Source organism: Oryctolagus cuniculus, chromosome 17 (genome assembly GCF_964237555.1).
Source record: "Oryctolagus cuniculus chromosome 17, mOryCun1.1, whole genome shotgun sequence".
Lineage (NCBI taxonomy): Eukaryota > Metazoa > Chordata > Mammalia > Lagomorpha > Leporidae > Oryctolagus > Oryctolagus cuniculus.
In genome coordinates, this window is record NC_091448.1 from 55,359,564 (window position 1) to 55,375,507 (window position 15,944).

Here is a 15,944-nt window from a genome sequence, read left to right on the forward strand (position 1 = left end):
GGGTGGTGGCCTGTGTCTGCGCCTCCTTTGACAGCTTGTGAGAAACGCAAAGCAGCAAAGGGGAAAGCGTTCTGAAAATCTGAAATTGCTGTATAAGTGCCACTAAATGATAAGATTGCCAAGCTTGCTGCTCTTCCATGAAGGTTCAGCGTGTCACAGGCGGCATAATGGCAGGGAGCAACTCACTGTCAGACGCATCTGTACAGCCCTGGGGTTGTCAGTGTCCAAGGGGGCCGATTGCTGGAGCTGGACTCCCATGCGAAGGATGCCGTGGGGTGGGCTGGGCCTGACGGAACCCCAGCTGGACAGGGCTGGCTGGGAGGGGCCTGGGGGGTCTGCTGCTTGTCTGCCCCACCCCCCTCAGAGGCACCCTTCCGCACCCCATGTGTACAGACAGTACCCTGGTGTGTTCTCTGGTGGTTTGTCCACAGTCTTCTCTTACCCCCTCGGTCTGTCGCCAGTGAGTGTCCCAGAGGTCACAGTCACAGAGGGGGGGCCCTGTGGGAAACCAGATGGCAGAGCGATCCCCTCACATCGTGCAGCCCTGATGGCCGGAATTGGGCCCTGCTTCCCATCTGCCTGTGCAGTGACTGATGCAGACCGAGTCGTTCGTGAGTGCGTGTCTGGTTGTCAGGGCTGGACGTGGAGGAAGTGCAAGCTGCCTTCCCTGGGGTCGGGTGGGTCTCCTCAGCTGCGGCAGGCTCCCCCAGGGTCCCTCTTTCTCCCTGCCTGTTTTCCTCTCTGGGTGTGCAGTTGCGAGCTGTAAACTCCGTCACCTGCGCTGTCCGCGCCTTCCTTGTACCCGGATGTTTATCTTTTTATCCATACATCCTGTCTTTTCAGCTAAATCACACCATTCTCTGACAGCAGGAGCCGTGTCTTGTACTTAATTTGGGTCACCAGGGTCTAGTGCCGGCTCCTCGGTGTGTGTTTTTGGATGGGGAGGTTGGTCCCCCAGACATTAGTAACTCGTCTCTGAATTTGAGGTTGGCTGCACCATTCTTTCACCATGGTGGTGTTCCACTGGCCACCTGCTCCCGAGGTGAGTATTTGGGGCCCAGTGTTTTGAAAGGGCTTAGAGGTGATGGATGTGAAATGCATGAAAGAAAGATACTCTATAGTCACAGCCTTTCAGCGTCTATGCCCCCAGGCATGGCGACCTCCCCCTTGCATCCCCAGTGCAGCCAGCACCAGGTGAACTGTTACAGTTGAGAACTGAAGGTTGCGTCTCTGCCCCTTCCCATAGCCCTGGAAATCAAAGGGTCTGCGGAAGCCAGCCGGCTCCCTTTGTGGCTGTGCTCCACGAATCTCATGGTGTGACCTTCTCCTTGTTTAGGGCTCTGGCTGACATCTTGAGACAACAGGGACCAATCCCCATCGCACACTGTGAAAGAGAAGCTATCTCGGCTATTGATACCTCTCCCAAAGAGAACACACCGGTGAGATCCTCCTCCAAAAACCTCTACACCCCCGTGCGTACCGCCAAGCCGACTCCAGGTAAGTGTTAGCCGAGCGGAACCTTCGCGGAGGCTACGAGAGGTGTTGGCCGTGTTCTGCTCCTGGGGGCCAGGTGGTGGAGCGCTGTGCCGTGAAGAGAGTCCTTGATGGATGGGTAGGCTTGTGAAGGAGCCTGGGCAGTGTCTCCCTGGGGAGCACTCAGACTGGGAGAGACTGTTGCAGTTGGGTGTCCGGGCTGGATGAAGGCTGATGTTTGTGGGCATCTCTGATTTTGTGAATGGCTGGCATGGTTCTCGCACTGGAAGGGGGCGCCGTGGTGGAGTATGGTTACCTGTTGGTCCATGTCGTCAGAAGGTTTGGGGTGCCCAGGATGGCAAATACATGGCAAAAAGCTGCTGCACCCAATTGTAGAGCCTGTTCAACTATTGGAACCTCAAAGGGTCTTTCCTGTGGGCAGGAGTATGTCTGTGTTCAGGGTGACCCTGTCCTGTGCTGTGCATATCCCCTGGATATAGGATGAGTTGCTGTATATAACTCTATTCAGTCATTCCTCGCTGTCTATGGGGAGTTAGTTCCAGGACCCCGGAGGGTATAAAATTCAAGGATGCTAGAGACTCTTATATCAAGTGGCATAGTATTTGCATATAACCTACATAATCTTCCTGTATATTTTAAATCATCTCTGCTTATAAATACCTACAAATCTTCTTATAGTGCCTAATACAATGTAAATGCCATGTAAACTGTTGTTATACTGGGTTGTTTAGAGAGTAATGACAAGAAAGAAAGGTCTGTGGGTGTTTCGTGCTGACACAGTGTTTTCTAGGTTGTTTCTGATCGGCGTTTGGTTGAATCTCATTGGAGTGAATACCACAGCTGGGGTAATCTCATGGTTCAATGTGGAATCGGATGTGGAGGGCTAACCATACCTGATGCTTTTCAGCTCGATTTTCACCGTGAGAACACTGGGCAGGGAGGGTTTGTTTTTCCCCCTCATCTTACAGATCAATCAAAGAAGCTCAAGGGAACTTAGTAACTTGAGCAAGGGCATTAAAGTATTAATACTGATAAAAGATCAGTAATAGCAGTACGGTGACCTTGTTATTTGTTGGATGGTCCAAGTTTTATGTCAAGCATTTTATCCATATTTTCTTATTTTTTTCATAGCAATCTTAAAGTACTTACATTTATCCCTCATTTTATATGAGAGATGGAAAGATTCATTGTCTTTTCTAAGGTCATATAGTTATTAAGAAATAAAACCAGGATTCAAACCAAGGCAAATAGTTAACATTAGAAAACTATAATATCTTAACCCAATTGTGGACGTGACCCCAAAGTACCTACACAGACGATATCCTTGCCAAGTGCAACTTGGGAAGTCTCATCTCATTGTGAACACTCCCAGACATTGCTTTTACTATGATGGCTTGCATCCAAAGTCTTCACCTCCTTCGCTACAAGTTTTGCTATGAGCCCTGTGATTTGCACTAAACCTGCAATAAGTGTATATACTCAGTAGGGGGCAGTGGTGTGTTCCAAATCCCAAACCACAGCATGGGCACTGCTGAGAGCAAAGGTACTTTCTATTCATTCTCCAGTTTTCTTGACTTTATTAAGTCATACTTATCTTTAAGATACTGGGCTCAAATGTTAAGAATGTGATAAAAGCTAAGGACATTCTGTCTTGAAATTATAGGTGTACAAATCAACACACCTATTGACTCAGCAGTTTTTGTAGAATTTAAGGGGACTCATAGATCCCTCCCAGGTTAGCGATCCCTAATTTAAAGGTAAAGATGATGACTCACCTTTGCAAAAAATCTAAGATTTATTTTCAGCCTCTGTATTTTAGACCCATAGACTAGAAGCAATCTTGGCAAAAACATATGGAACCATGCTCATTTACCTGACTGTGCATTAGAAACACCTGGGAGTGGGGGAGGAGTCGCCAGGTGGGGGAGGGCAGGGTTCTTAAAAGCACAGTGCCTTGGAATTCTTAAGGATGGGGCTGGCGTCCGTCTGTATTTTACGGATTCCCCTCAAAGTGATTCTGACATACAGCCAAGGTGAAGGATCACCAGTCCAGGCATCACTGGTCTTGAGGGAGTGAAGACGCTGGATGCCACCGGTTCTCACAGGGCACATGGCAGTCACCTGAGCATCTTAAAGATTAAGGATGCCTGCGCCGTACCTCCGGGGTGGGGGGGTTTCACCGACAGGTGCAGGAGGGTGGCCTGCGACTGGGGGGAGGGGGCGGGGACGGGGCGTAAAGCTTCCTAGATGATTCTAACGTGAGCCGAGTTTGAGAATCAGTGGGCTCTGGCTATAGCATCAAGCCCCGTGGTCGCTCATCCTCAGGCTCAATGGCTTTGTCATCTGACCTTGGTGTTATCACCGGCTGGCTTCATCCTTTGAAGTCAGTCTTCCCAGAGCCTTGTCTGTAACCCTGGAACTTCAGGCCACTCTGACATCAAAAGCACCCCTGCTTGTTTATTCTCACCTTTCTCTGCGTGACTTTTCTCTGTTTCACAAGGGGGTTGCTTCCCAGCCACTGCCCCCGGGACTAGGTAGACCTTCCTGATTTGCCCTGAACCGCCCTTCCCTGCTCAGGAACAGTTGCCATTTCTTCTGGCTTCCGCGTGCGTCCTCTTTCTAGGGAGCTCCTAAGGAGAGCTCGTGGTTCCACGATTCAGTTCTGATTCGAGAACTGACTCCCTGCGTTTTTCAAATTGGAACTCTCCACTCTGCTTTTCAGAGATGGGAATGCTTCCCTGGCCCGGAAACCGCTCTCCGTGGTGACACTCGAATTTAAAAGCAATTTCATAACAAGCCATGACTTCCACAGCTTATAATGGACACGACGCTTTCCCAAATTGCTGGTGTCTGTTGCTGCAAAATATTGCAATTGGAGCAGAAGTTTACACAGAACTTTGGCTAAGTGCTCAGAGTGGAAAGGGGCTGTGATTTTGCCACTCATCCAATCAGCAAACCACCAATTGTAGAATAGTGGCACAAGCTTTCTGGGGGTTGTTAGGGAAGGCGTGCAGAGACACTAAGAGGCGTCAGTGCTTTGCTGCTCCAAGTACAGACTGCGGACTAAGTGCATCGGCACCACCTGGGAGCTTGTGAGAGGCTGTGGAATCTCAGGCTCTTTGCCCTGTGGAATGAGGAACCGCGTGTTAGTGAAATACTATGGCAGTGAAAATCTGAGAAGCCCTGGGAAAGCTGGAAACCTGGCGTCTATCCGTTCTCAACTTGTCTTTTGGCACGGTCACTATATACGAGGGTTCTCCAAAAATGGAAAATGGAATTAAAACCTAGATTTATTTTGGTGCCAAAAATGTTGAAATCCATGCAGAGTTTTTTTTTTTTATTTTTTTTATGAGACACATTTTCCACTAACTTTTTGAAGAACCTTCCAGGGTGATCTCTGCCTTTGGGTTTCTCATCGTTAACTGACACTCAGAGCCTGTGCTGCCTAGGGTTGTTAACAAGAGTTCATGGGAGCAGAACAGTTACAGTAGCTCCTCATCCGAGGCAGACACTCATTATCAGCACGGCCAGGCGATGGACGTAGGGGCAGAATTCGGGGACAATGAGTCCAATGAACAGGAGCACCAAAGGCAGTGCTTTGCTGACCTGGGGCCAGGCGGAGTCAGTGCTAACGACACGTAGGACACACAGCTGCCTGGGCATTCACTGGGCGCTTACTGTGTGCTGGGGACTCTGCTAAGCACTCGTGTGTAACTGAGCATGGATCCTGTGCTATTTGTTTAGGGCCACATGCAAGCTCCTAATTGCACACGAGCAGAAAAGTCCTCTCGCCTCCTCTGAGAGCCTTATACCCTTACTCTTCCAGGAAGCTTCTTTGGAACTTGAAGGGAGCTTCATAAAGGGGCACTTGCTTTGGGTGTGGACAACCAGTTAAGCCTGCTTCCTGCTTTCTCAAAGATGGCTGCCTGTAGACCCTCGCTACTCAAACTGTGGTCCATGGACCTGCAGTAGCTCTATCCCATGGGAGCCGATTGGGAAGGCAGAATCTTGGTCTTTCCCCTAGACTTACTGGATCAGAAATCAGTCCTGTAACAAGCTCCCCAGGTGATTGGTAGAGCCCTCTGCCAGTCACTGTCATGGGAATTACCACTGCTTGATTCCTACCCCCAAAGATTTGACTTACTGGGTTTGGGGTAGGATCTTGGCATTAATATTTTTAGTTAAGACTCCCCAAAGTGTTCTCATTTGAAATAGACTTTGAGAACAGCTGTCAAACAGGGAGAACACCAAGGTTTGCCTAATCAGAGATAGTGTGCTGTGATAAGAAGTCCTTCCAAGGCAGGTGGGGAGGGCCCTGGCTCAACTGGGAGAAGAAGGGGCCGGTATGCAGCTATGAAGGGCCATACCTAGACAGAAGCAGGCACAAGTCGAAATGTCACAATTGGTTAGAGGACACAGCAGAGGCTTTCAGCATAGCAGGTTCCCCAACCTCAGGGGAGACTGTGGGCCTGGTCTGCCTAGGTGGAGAGGAGGGGAGACCTGTTAGGTGTGCCTGGCCTAGCCCACTCCTGCAAAGCCCATCCTGGGATAGTTAGGGGAGAGTGGGGTGCCCACCCCTAGCAGAAGCAATGAGACCATATCACGCGTCAGGGTTCCACAGTTGTGATATCCTCAACTTCCCAGTTTGAAGAGCAGCATCAGCTGGAGGCAATAAATATTTATTCCCCATCTACACACCACTGTGCGTTGTATAAATGAGTAATCAGGCATCCTGCCTATTGTCAAAGCCGTGCTCTTGAATGGCAGGCTAAGGAAGCTCAGGGACGTGACCCTTGAAGCTTCACGGAGACCAAGAATGAAGGCTGCCCAGCTGACAGCTGAGAGGCCTGCCCCCCGGGGACCCCCCGACCTCAGATCCGGTTACCTTCTGCCTCCCTCGATGGGTTCCAGGCACACTGGCCTCCTTTCCTGCCCCTTCTCTTGCAATTTGTATTCTTACCTCGATGCATTTCCCTCTGTCTGTTCCGGTGGCTCCATGCTTTCCAGCACCAGATGTTTGCGCCGGGAAGTGGAATGTCTCAGATGGCTCGGTTTCAGAGAGGCCTTTGCTGACTCCCCATCTGTCCCTGTCTCCTGCTTGATTTCCTTCAGAGCGCCTACACCTCCTAATGCGTGAGGTTGGTTCATTGGCTTAGGGTCCCTGTCCCCATCAGAATGTAAGCTGTCTGCTGGCAAGGGTTGAGTCTTTATCCCTGTGGTGTCCTAGAGAGAAGAGCATAGTCTGGAAGATGCCAGGTGCTCAGTAGGCATTTGTTCAGGGAGTGAATGAATGATGATAATCACGGTCCTTGAATGAATGATGTCATAGTCCTAGTCTTTACTCGGAAGAGCTGAGGTGCAGGTGTCGGTTAAGTAGCTACATGGTGAGAATGCACCTGTCGAGACTGAATGCCTGTGCAGTGGCCCTCTCTCTAATACAGGTGTAGAGTGGTCACTGTTACAGGCCCATGGCAGGTTCATGGCAGGATCCCGGGACTAACTGACCTGGGAGGCGGTAGTTTCCAGGGCCAGGGCCACGCTCCTTGCCAAGCCCTGCAACCCCTCTCCTGCTGTCGGGGCCGGCTCCCAGCTCCACAGCTCAGCCCAGCCAGAGGCTGAGAGCTTGGCTCCCCTGTCTGGCTCAGAGCCCCTCACCCAGCTCGTGCTGCCCACTCTGCTCATCCAGCCTGGAAAAACTCGTTAGGGAATGTGGGCCTCCCAGATGTAGGGCTGCCTGTGAAGCCAGAAGACCTGTGCTGTGCAGTTGAATCCTGGGAAACATCTGGTCAACCTCCGCATCCCATGGGAAATGGGGCCTTTTTTTTTTTTTTTTTTTTCCCAGTCATTTGCTCTGTTGTGTTCTGGACAAGGCAAAGAGATGGCTTTATAACAGTGAGACAGTGAGATGAGATGGTCCAGCCTGCACTTGGCCTATGAGGAAACTGAATCACACTGGAGTCACCCTGTGGAGGTGATGTAAACACCAATGTAGAACTGTGAAAGATTGCTCCAGTCTGCACTGTGTGATATGCTGTCCCCAGTCACCTGTGGCTGCTAAGTGCCAAGAGGATTTACTCACCTGTTTTTCTTCTTTGTTAAAAATTTTTATTTTCAAGTCTTTATTTTTTGTTTGTTTTTTATATTTTTTATTTATTTACTGGAAAGGTAGAGTTATAGACAGTGAGAGGCAGAGGCAGAGAGAGAAAGAGAGAGAGAGAGAGAGAGAGAGAGAAAGAAAGAGAGGTCTTCCATCCGTTGGTTCACTCCCCAAATGTCTGCAATGGCCAGAGCTGGGCCAATCTGAAGCCAGGAGCCAGGAGCTTCCTCCAGGTCTCCCATGTGGGTGCAGGGGCCCAATGACTTGGGCCATCTTCTACTGCTTTCCCAGGCCATAACAGAGAACTGGATGGGAAGAGGAGCAGCCAGGACTCGAACCAGTGCCCTTATGGTATGCTGGCGGTGCTGCAGGCAGAGCCTTTAGCCACTGTGGCTTACATTTGTAATTTGCATTTTGTTGCTCTGGAGTGAGCTGATTCAGATGGTAATGGCATTGAGTGTCCACCTGCACTCAAGTTTCAGTCATGAACAAAACTAAGCCTCTGTCCTCAGTGTGTTGGAGGAGGTGCAAAAGAAGTGAGTCACTAACTTCGTGCTTGGAAGACAGGCAGGCAGGTGATGTGTTAGGGGCACAATGGGCAAGGATAGTGCCGTCTCAAGAAGTGCATTGAGCTGGTACCTGACTGATGTGGGCAAGTCTGGAGGAAGAACACAGCAGGCAGAGAGAGGGAAGACCCAGTGCTCTGGGGCAGAAGCAGATCTTGCAGTGTGCAAGGAACAAAAATCCAGCATACTTCCGTGGTGGGTGAAGGAGAAGGCTGTGTATGATATGGAGGGAAAGATGCAGGCCAGCTATGCATGGTCATAGGGGTCACAGAGTGGAGTGTGGATTTTATGTAAGTGTGATGACCTGATTTCTGATCTCCTAAGATTGCTCTGGGCCGGCGCCGCGGCTCACTAGGCTAATCCTCCGCCTAGCGGCACTGGCATACCAGGTTCTAGTCCCGGTCAGGGCGCCAGATTCTGTCCCGGTTGCCCCTCTTCCAGGCCAGCTCTCTGCTGTGGCCAGGGAGTGCAGTGGAGGATGGCCCAAGTGCTTGGGCCTTGCACCCCATGGGAGACCAGGAAAAGCACCTGGCTCCTGCCATCGGATCAGCACGGTGCGCCGGCCATGGCGGCCATTGGAGGGTGAACCAACGGCAAAGGAAGACCTTTCTCTCTGTCTCTCTCTCTCTCACGTCCACTCTAACTGTAAATTAAATAAATAAATAAATAAAGATTGCTCTGATTGGCAGGCAGTAGACGGGACTCTGTGAGGGCATTTTTCTTTTCATTCTTTTTCTTTTTTTTTTTTTTTTTAAGACCTATTAATTTGAAAGTCAGAGTTACAGAGAGAGGGAGAGAAGCCCTCCATCCACTGGTTCACTCCCCAGATTGCTGCAACAACCGGCTGGAGACAGGAGCTTCTTCTGAGTCTCCCACGTAGGTGCAGGGGCCCAAACACTTGGGCCATCCTCTGCTGCTTTCCCAAGCGCATTAGCAGGGAGCTGGATCAAAAGTGGAGCAGCTGGGACTAGAACCAGCTAGAAGGCCGGCATCACAGGCAGCGGCTTAACCTGCTATGCCACAACACCAGCCCCAAGGGCACTTTTCTTTTTTTTCTTTTCTTTTCTTTCTTTCTTTCTTTTTTTTTTTTTTTTTTGACAGGCAGAGTGGACAGTGAGAGAGACAGAGAGAAAGGTCTTCCATTTCCGTTGGTTCACCCCACAATGGCCGCTGCGGCTGGTGCGCTGCGACCGGCACACCGCGCTGATCCGAAGCCAGGAGCCAGGTGCTTCTCCTGGTCTCCATTCGGGTTCAGGGTCCAAGGGCCCAAGGACTTGGGCCATCCTCCACTGCACTCCTGGGCCACAACAGAGAGCTGGACTGGAAGAGGAGCAACCAGGACAGAATCCAGCGGCTCGACCGGGACTAGAACCCGGTGTGCCGGCGCCGCAAGGCGGAGGATTAGCCTAGTGAGCCGTGGTGCCGACCCCGAGGGCATTTTTCTAACAGCAATGAAAGAACTTTCCTGAGAGACCCTTCTCGGACTTCCTCCTCTACTGGAAGGCACCCATTATACAGGAGGCAGGGTGCTGTAGAAACAGGCTTTAGACTTGGACAAACCAACGCTTGAATTCCACCTTCGCTGGGGTAGCCTGGCCCTTCTGCCGGGGCTCTTCCACAGGGGTGGGCAAATGTGTTCCTAAAAGGGTTGGATCGTAAGTGCTTTAAGCCTCTGCCTCTTACCATGTCTCTGTGGCAACCTCCCAGTTAGCCGTCGGAGGCCAGAGGCAACCGTGGGGGATGAATGGGGGGCACGGCTGTGTGCCTGCCTGTAAGACGTGTGGTATTTCTGTCCTTGTGGAATGTGGCTAGGAAGCTTTCCTCACCAGGCACCTGCAGAGGGATCCAAGGCCCCGGAGTTGCTGTGTCAGTGTCAGGCCCTGTCTCTCCCTCCTCCCTTCCCTGACACTCTGGCTGGCCAGTTGCTTCCTCCTGGTTCTATAGCTCAGTTGAATGGAGCCTCTGGGAACCGATGAATGAATCCCATCACAGCCGACACCGGGTGCTCCAGGGTGTGCCTGGGCCTCCATCCTTCTGAGCCCTGACTTTCTCAGTGTCTTTATCCGTCACTTGGATGAAGATGTAGAAACCTACAAGTGACACATCACCAGGAGGGACAGCCAGCACTGCTCCCTGCATGACAGACCCAGAGTCAAGCTGTCTTGGATGGGTGTGGACACCCCAAGGTGACATTGAACAAAGCTCCTTCTCCTGCTCAGGGCTCATCTCTCCTCTTGTGCCTTTCTGTCCACGGAGCCCTTGCTTCTCTGATTGACACCCCTTCTACTCCTGCATCATTCTCTTCTAGCTCTGGGCCTTTGGTGTGCCAGTGTACTCACACCCAGCCTCCCATGGGAGGTTGAGTCCACCCTCCCTCTCACACACTTCCCACTGCTTCTCTCCCTGACAGCTGAGCTTGGCAAGTCAGTCATGTGCACCTGCTACCTCTTCATCCTCGCCTCCCCCGCATCAGTCTTCAGCCTCTCCACACGGGGGTTCCAGGCACCGCTCCATGCTTGGCCCTGCACAGCTGGGATCCCACTACTCCCCAGTGGGAGACAAGATTCTACCACCTGAGTGCACTCTGGCTTCTCAGGCTGCCCAGCTGTGCCCTGTGCTCCTCTGTGTCTGCAGTACCCTCTTGTTGGCCACTTTTCCTTAGCCTTTACCAATCTTGGTGTTCCTTAGACTGCCTGTTTCCTGGTTTGTAAACCAGGAATGGTAATAGTATCGCCCCCGTGTGTTATTGTGAGGCATCGCGGGGTCAGTGGCCTCTCTGCTGTCTGCTGTCTGTTATCAGCCCAGGCCTCCAGCCCCTCGCCTTGGGGGCCTGGCACACAGGAGCTGCCCAGTAAATGGTTGTGAAGCGAGCAGTAGAATGAAAATCTGTATTTAGGGATGGATGTTTGGCCCATGTTGGAGAATCTGGGTTTGAGTCCTCCTCTATACCCCATTCTAGTTTGTTCTCAGTGTGTACTGGGGGAAGCAGTGGGGATGACTTAAGTGGTTGGGTTCCTGCCATTCCCATGGGAGACCTGGATTGAGTTCCTGGCTCCTGACTTTGGTCTGGCCCAACCTCAGCCATTGTGGGCATTTGGGGAGCAAAGGAGCGGCTGGAAGTGCTCTCTCCCCACAAAAAAACAACAATCCTTATTTGCGTCAGAAGACCCAGTAACCCAGCAGGGGAATAGCAGGTCATGCCAGAGAGAGTCCGGAGGCTTTTTGTTGACTCTGCCCAGTGTGAGCAAACAGGAAGTTGATAACTTGGAAACAGCCGTGTCCCTAGAGTGCATGGGAAGAACTTCAGCTCCACATCCAGGGAGGTGACCTACCTGCTCTTGTGTGGCTGTGTGTGGCAGCTGACTTCCTGTGTAGACACAGAGGGCAGTGTAGACACTCATGCCCCTTGACTGCCGGGGAGGGTGACAGCCTCCAGGGAAGGGGGCATGAGCCCCTTGGTCTTTGAGTAACTCTAACAACAGTACATCGCTAGTGCTTTCTGTGTAGTGGTTCATTTACATCTTGTAACGATCCTAGGGGGCAACCACTGTTATCTCGTGAGGAAAATGAGGCCCAGGGGGCGTGTGCCACTTGTCCAAGAGCACAAGGCCAGGAAAGGACTGGTCCAGGTTGTGAACGTGGACCCCAGAGCTCAGGCCTTGAAGCAAACTGATCACAGGTAGAACCAGGGCATCAGGTGCCCCCTGTAGCTGCCTGCCTCCTGTCCTGGGTGGGGGACTCTGCACCTGTTCTGGTTTCCTTCTTGCACGGACCTGGGGCTGCTGGGAAGATGCCAGGGCAGGCTGCTGTTTGCTCAGCCTCAGGGTGGGTGTTCTCATAATGGGAGCCCCTCAGTTGCTAGAAAGACCACCTTGCCATGCAGTGAGTGACTCACGCCATGGTGATCTAGTGTTGGTGGTGGGGTGACGTGGGTCCTTCTTCTCAGAGCATAGCAGGACATTGGTTGAGGGCTGACTGTGCGCTCGGAGGCTTTCTTGTGATGTTTCCCAGGGAGTACTGTCACCATCTCAGGTGACAGGAAGTAATGGGGCATGGTCTTGGGCTATCTCCTCTGCAGGTGCACAGGTGTGCTGGGTGCAAGTGCAGGTCTACCCAGGGCAACCGATCCAAAATTCACTCCTCCCCATTGCACTTCTCTTGGGATTCTGTGACCCCAGGGTTTGAGCCCTGTTAAACTTCAAGACCAAGCTATCGTTCCTTTCTCAGTGCCACCCTCGCCATGGAACAAGAGCTGATTCTGACTTCATGATTTCATGATACACACAAAATGAGACCTGAGCTCCTGGGAGTGGAGCTGGCGTGGGGGGTGGGGGCCAGAGGCTTTGCCCTGTACATAGTTGCCTTAAGAACAGGTGTGTCTTTCAGCAGAACCTTCCAGAAGCCCAAGGAGCCACCTTGCCCTGGCTGTGCCTGCCCCCCATGGCCTTCTCACGTCTGGTAGCTGCACAGGTTGGCTGGCTGGGCTAGAGAGGACCTGTCCCTTGCCCTCCCCACCACGATGTCACCTGATCCCACTGCGTGGCCAGGGCAGGAGGCAGAGTCACTGGGCTGGCACACTAATCACTCCCCACGCCCGCGAGCAGGAGGATTCTGAATATGTCTGGCAGTGCTCAACATGAGGCACGGGCCAGGGAGAGCCGGAGCACTGGGGACAGGGTGGGAATGCACAATGACCTCCGTGAGTCGGCAGAACTGAGAATGACCAGCACGGTGCAGTGATGAGAACAGGATGGTGCTGGGCTCGGGAGCAGAGGGCAGCCAGCCCTGAGGGAGAGGGGCAGCTCGCCCCCACCCCCCAGGCTGGTGGAAGCCATCACAGGCAGGTTTCTCTGGCTAGCACAGAACACCTGAAATTGAGAACTTTGTCCAGCAAAGAGGTTTCTCCCTGGCTCGTGGTTCCAGGGTCTGGGGGAGTCTCAGAGCAGGACCTTGGTGTGTTCATGGCTTCTGGTGATGACTGGGTACTGGCTCATCTCATGATGGAAAGCGGACAGGCAAGCAGACGTGTGCAGATGAGAGAAAACCGGGCCATGCTCTCCTTACAGCTAACCCAGTCCTGTAAGAAAAGCATTCATTCATTCATTCATTCACTTGTTCCTAAGGGCTCCACCCTGGGATCCAGATACCTCCCATTGGACCCCATCTTCCAACACATGAACTTCTGGGGAACACACTCAAACCGAAGCAGAGGGTGAGAGTTCTTGGGAAAAGAGAGAGCCCAGCTTTTATTCTTTTTTTTTTTTAACTGGCAGAGAGTTAGACAGTGAGAGAGACACAGAGAAAGGTCTTTCTTCCGTTGGTTCACCCCCAAAATGGCCACTATGGCTGGCACCCTGCTGCTGATCTGAAGCCAGGAGCCAGGTGCTTCTCCTGGTCTCCCATGCAGGTGCAGGGCCCAAGCACTTGGGCCATCCTCCACTGCACTCCCAGGCCACAGTAGAGCTGGACTGGAAGAGGGGCAACCGGGACAAAACCGGTGCCCCAACCAGGACTAGAACCTGGGGTGCCAGTGCCGCAGGTGGAGGATTAGCCTACTGAGCCGTGGCGCCGGCCCTCAGCTTTTATTCTAGTGGCTTTTAGAGCTGTGTTTCACGGGACTCAATGCCCATTGCCTACAGAGTAAAGGCTATTTGGGACTCAAAGATGGAGGAGAGGGGCTGGGGTTAGCCTGCTTCTTGGGACACTCCCATCCCAGATTGGAGTGCCTGGGTTCCAGCTGTAGATCTGCTTCTGATTCCAGCTTCCTGCTCATGTGCATCCTGGGAGTCAGCAAGTGATGTCTTCAGTTTTTGGATTCCTTTTACCCACAGGGGAGACCCAGATGGATTTCCCAGCTGCTTCCTTCAGCCTACCCCAGCTCTAGCTGTTGAAGGCATTTAGGGTATGAACCAGCATTTGGAAGGTCTTTCTGTGTCTTTCTCTGTCTGTCTTTGTCTCTCTGTCTCTCAGTCTCTCTCTCTCTCTCTCTCTCTCTGCTGTTCAAATACATAAAATTAAATAAGTGTTTTGTTTTTCAAAGGTGTAGGGGAAGGCAACATCGAGCCGTTCATAGCTAAATGTGTAGCACTGGCTATACACCAAACACCTCATTAGTTCCTATGGGAACTAGAAGATGGATTAGATGTAGTCCTGGCCCCAGGAAATTAAATCCAGGAGCAGAAAAGCAAGGCTGTACAAGATTCTTACTCATGCAGGTACCCCATGAGGGTTACAGGCTGTGACCTTGCAATGTTCAGATGGAGGCTGCTGAGGCCAGAGTGGGCATCCAGGGCAGGCATTGCAGACTGTTTGAAGGACAGTTTAGACTCCCTGGGCAAGAAGGGGGCGGAATACATTCCTGGAGGATGTTAAGTGGGTTCAGTGAGAGCCTAGGGGGGTGGGACTGCTTAAGCACCAAAGGTTTACAAAAGAATGCAGTGATTAGTTCCTTTGGAAAGATTGGTTGTAGCCCTTCTGTCAACAGACAGCTGTGATTAAAGAATTGGGACAAAGGCCAAGAAGAAATTGGGACTCTTTGTACTATTGGAGAAGGCTGTTCCAAGCAGGGGGATGTTTCCCCCTCAGTAGACACAAGAACTGTGTCCCTGGAATGGAAGATATGTGGAAAAGGAAGGAGGTTGCTACTTGGGAGGCAGCATATGGCTCGGCTGGACTGATGACTTGGAGACAGGACAGATTGGGCCCTCCAGGGAGGCTTGGAGAAGAGGTTTGGGAGGACTTAAGGGGTGAGGCTTCAAGAGGACACATGGGGACCACAGCCTGTTGGCAGTGTTCTGAGAGCCAGAAAGAGGGAAGTCAGGGTGGACTTAAGAGCCGCTGAACTCTTCCTTCATTAACCATGACCTTGGTGCCTTCCTGAGTGACAGGCACTGGGCTTATGGAAGTGAGCAAAGCTCCACCATGCATCCCTAGTTGTATGGTGTTTACATCCAGTTAGAGGAGACAGGAAATAAACCTCCTAAGCGTGTACTATAAAAGACAGGTAATGGTAAGTGTTTAGAAGAGAAAGAGAACAGGGAAATGGAACAGAAACTGTGGGAAGTGGTAGGAAGGATCTTGCTTTGGAGAAAGGGCACTGAAGTAGAGACCAGATTACCAAGCCATGTGTGACTGTCCAGAGAAAGAGGACTCAGGGCAGAGGTGAGATCAGGTTTGGTGTGTTTAGGAACAGGAGGGCAGTGACTGGGGTAGAGAGGACCAGAGCAGAGGCTTGGGAGGGCATGGAATCTGAGAGGTGGGGCGTTATGGGCCAGGTAGGGTCTTAGATTCCATCTGGGTGTGCTGGGAGCCCTCGTAGGGTGTACAGTAGAGGAGGGAGGTGATCTGACCCATGTGAATACTCACTCTGACTGCCGTAGTAGACTCTGGGAGGGCACAGGTGAAGGAGAGGCGCGGAGGTGGGAAGAAGCTGTTGCCTCGTCCAGGTGATGGAAGGGAGATGAAGGCTTGGCCTCAACTGTTAGTGATGGAAGGAAAGGGAAGGACTCAGCTTCAGGGTTTGTTTATTTATCTACTCTTAACTCTTTGTTTTAGACAATATCAAATCAACAAAATATTTGCAAGAATGGTGCAGTGGTACACCTGTATGCCTTTCCAGTCATTAACATTCTATCACACTTATCTTTTTCTCTCTTCTTCCTTCTAATTCCTGCCATCATCATCCTCATAACCGTCATCACCACGGTCACCATCATCATTGCCATCACCCTCATCATAATCATAATCTTCACAACCATCTTCATCACCATCATTGTCATCGTTCTCAT

The 15,944-nt window shown here is 51.6% G+C and overlaps 1 protein-coding gene across 3 annotated transcripts in view; it reads left to right on the forward strand.

The window, feature by feature from the left end:
* Positions 1 to 15,944, forward strand: part of SHISA6 (shisa family member 6) — a 343,314-nt gene that overhangs the window by 24,251 nt on the left and 303,119 nt on the right. For all 3 annotated transcript variants that reach the window (XM_051824480.2, XM_051824481.2, XM_051824482.2), the window contains exon 2: positions 1,337 to 1,497. In XM_051824480.2, coding sequence (XP_051680440.1) covers positions 1,337 to 1,497 — 161 coding nt within the window. The remainder of the gene's footprint in view (positions 1 to 1,336; positions 1,498 to 15,944) is intronic.